Genomic DNA, 3,358 nt, shown 5'->3' on the forward strand with positions numbered 1-3,358 from the left:
TCCGATGGTTTACCGAAGCAGTTTATTCCAAATGCAAGTTATTCCCCCTTTAGGTGGAGGCAGCATGTTTATGCATGAAGTAATTTGACCTTGTTCCACGATATGAAATCTCAGTAAACTACAGACATTTGCAAGTTCTATTTATGTCGTATAAGGAGATCGGAAAACATCAACATAATCTTTCTTTTAGAAGGAAAAGGTAAATCCAATAGAGCAATAAATTTAGAAATGGTCCTGAAGTACAAAGATGATATATGTTTAAGGCTCATTATGCCTCAGAAATGCTATGATTTTAATTTTCAAAAACTTTAAATTTTTGGTATCTAGCTATAGTTTAAAAAAAATACTAATTTGCCATTTGCCATATAGATGATCAATCTTACCTTCTTTATGATGATGACAACATAGTATGGTATAGTTACTGTTTCTGTGAGTTAGTATTTTGTATGGAATTTAATATACTACTATGTTTTTTACATTTTGCTACGTTTACGGAACATAACGGTACATTCAGAGCACTTTCAGAACAGCGTTGAGACATCTAACATGCTCTTTATCCAGTTGTTAAACATTATGAAACACATGTTTGATATGTCTTAATACTTAAATAAGTAAATGCATTCCTGAGGCATAATGTGCCTTTAAAGTATATATGATCTTGCATACTTACTTAATAATTTATTTATATATTTATTTATTTATTTATATTTTTTAATCATTATTTTTTTTAAGAATGGCAAAGTAAAACATGTCTTATTTAAAATCATGTATAATTAACATTTAAGACTTCAAGCATTTTGTAGTAAATCGTAAATTATGCGTCTTATTCAACCATATTGACTAAATAACGCTATCTGACAATTATTTATTTATTTATTTATCTATTACCTACCGACGCTTTCTTATTGGCTATCATTCTTAACCAAATAAAGTCAATGCATTTCGTTTACGCATTATCTTTTTCTGCGTCGGCCTTGGTTTTGGTTCTGGTAATCTCATATTACATGTAGTACTGTGATAGAATATACTAGCTAGAATCAGTATGGTGCTCAACAAAGTATAACGAACTCGTTATCTTAACCTTGTATGCTTCATTAAATTAAAGATAAGACATAAAATCAACACTTTACTATATTAACAAAATTGTATATTGCAGATGCTGTTATTTTCAGTCAAATATGGATTTGATCTGGACATTTTGACTCGGAAAATGAAAACGTGGATAGATGTTTTACAACATGAGTTTGATATGGCTTCGATTTGAACTTGTGAAAGCAAGGTTAGATTGAGTACAATATGCATTAGATACAGATTTTCGGATTCGGGAAATGTAAAAGATAAGAACTAATTGATTATATGATTAGATCCAATAATGAATGAATGATCTTATAATATCATGAGGTAAAAACATGAAGTTTCAGTGGTATATTTAATAAGGCGTGAACTACAAAGAAATACGTAATAGATATATAACATGGAAAACAAATATTGTTATGTCACTTACTTTGTTTAAAATCAATATAATGCTTTTCCTTCTCGGCTTTACTTGTTGTCTTCAGTTCCTTTTGTAACGTCTCTCCTAATTCAGCCAGGTCTGTTTGCTCTTTATCGCTTGGTTTAATTCTAAAAATTGCTTTGTCCCTTTCTTCATTTATTCTTCTCACAGAAGCATCAGCACAATCTAGTATCTGTCTCACTCCTTCGGCAGTTTTGGACACAGGCGATAGCAGTTTGAATCGTTTACTTTTTATCATATCTAGCTCAATTCCGTCATATTGCTCATCTAATCCAGCCTTCATCTTGTCGAGCACATCGTCTGGTACTTTCCTTATATCATCTTTACCAATAACAAGAGTGTCATTTTCTAACTGTAATTAAAAAGACCATAGAATATACAATCTCAATCAATATTCTAATTATAAATTGTAAATTTCAAAGATATATTGTATCTACAGTATGTATTTGTAACAAGTGTGCAATGTTTGTCATAACTGATTTGTAAATTGTATGCTCGACAAAAGTATGATAGTTTAAAAAGTATCAAGCAAAACTTTGCCAATTGCAGTAAACAAAAGTAGTGTGTTTTAATGTGTCGGGTAATAGTATGAAGGGCGTAACCAGGTTTGCTTACAAACCAAAGGTTTTTTTTTGAAAATTAGTATAAATCTTTAGCATAGAACAGTTATAATTGAATATTCTTACTAGGCTATAAGATTTCATTTCACACAAAAAAAATGTTTGTATTTCCTTACGAGCATTTGTAAAATGGTCATCATTTAATAACAGCGAACTGGTATCTGTGTCATTTCTACGGCAGTTTGGGACACAGGCGATAGCAGTGTTAATCGTTTACTTTTTATCATATCTAGTTCAATTCCGTCATATTGCTCATCTAATCCAGCCTTCATCTTGTCGAGCACATTTTATCATGTACAATATTCGTGTTCAGCAAAAAACAGGCAGTGTAAGCTACGCTTTTGAGAATCGACCATTACTTATGGGAAGCAGTATTTTTCCATCATGGAAAAACATGATTTGTTCAAAAATTCAAATAAAGATTATTTAATAAGATTTGTACACTTTTAAGTAGATTATACACGAAATGCATGGTGATTTAGTCATACAACGACATATGTAACGAATTTAGTAATATATTATTTCAATCACCTGCATAAGTTTCTGTTTTGCTTTCTGCGCATGTGTGTCTGTAGCTAGATATACGGGGTCAGAAAGTAGTTGCCGTAATAAATGGAAGTATTTCTGAAGATCTGAATCTTCTACATCAAATGTTGATGAATGTTGTACAATTCTTCCAATTTCCCGTGCCTGGTCAAAATAGAATAACGGTTCTTATTTAATTTTATCTTTAACATTTATAGAGTATAAAGCTATATCTAATAAAATATTTCTATTAAATGTATTAACAATAAAATTGCATTGAATTCTTAATGCTGATTTGTTATGAGGTATATATCTAAAGTATCTGTTATTTAACACACATGAATATTGTTCGTAAACAGAAAGAATTAAATATTCAGGAAAAAATATTATGCCGATATCTAAAGAAGATATTTGAGCCGCGTCACGATAAAACCAACATAATGGGTTTGCGACCAGCATGGATAAAGACCAGCCTGCGCATCCGCGCAGTCTGATCAAGATCCATGCTGTTCGCTTACAAACCCTATAACAAGTAGAGAAAGTGATAGCGAACAGCATGGATCCTGATCAGACTGCGCGGATGCAAACCCATTATGTTGGTTTTGTCGTGACGCGGCTCATTTATAGCTGCATGCCTCCAGATGTTTGCTATTTGACACTATAATTTTGAAATATGTATTAGTCACGCAGAAGAAAT

General features: G+C 31.5%; 1 protein-coding gene across 1 annotated transcript; it reads right to left on the bottom strand.

Moving 5' to 3' along the window:
- Positions 1–1,459: 1,459 nt before the first annotated feature.
- LOC132734694 (uncharacterized) lies at positions 1,460–2,968 on the bottom strand. The gene is made up of 2 exons (XM_060721483.1): positions 2,668–2,968; positions 1,460–1,868 (listed from the first exon to the last, which is right to left on the bottom strand). The coding sequence occupies exons 1-2, from the start codon at positions 2,671–2,673 to the stop codon at positions 1,497–1,499; spliced, it is 378 nt and encodes a 125-aa protein (XP_060577466.1). The 5' UTR covers positions 2,674–2,968; the 3' UTR covers positions 1,460–1,496.
- Positions 2,969–3,358: the final 390 nt, after the last annotated feature.

This window comes from Ruditapes philippinarum, unplaced genomic scaffold (genome assembly GCF_026571515.1).
Source record: "Ruditapes philippinarum isolate M1 unplaced genomic scaffold, ASM2657151v2 ctg4245_1_1_1_1, whole genome shotgun sequence".
Taxonomy (NCBI): Eukaryota; Metazoa; Mollusca; class Bivalvia; order Venerida; family Veneridae; genus Ruditapes; species Ruditapes philippinarum.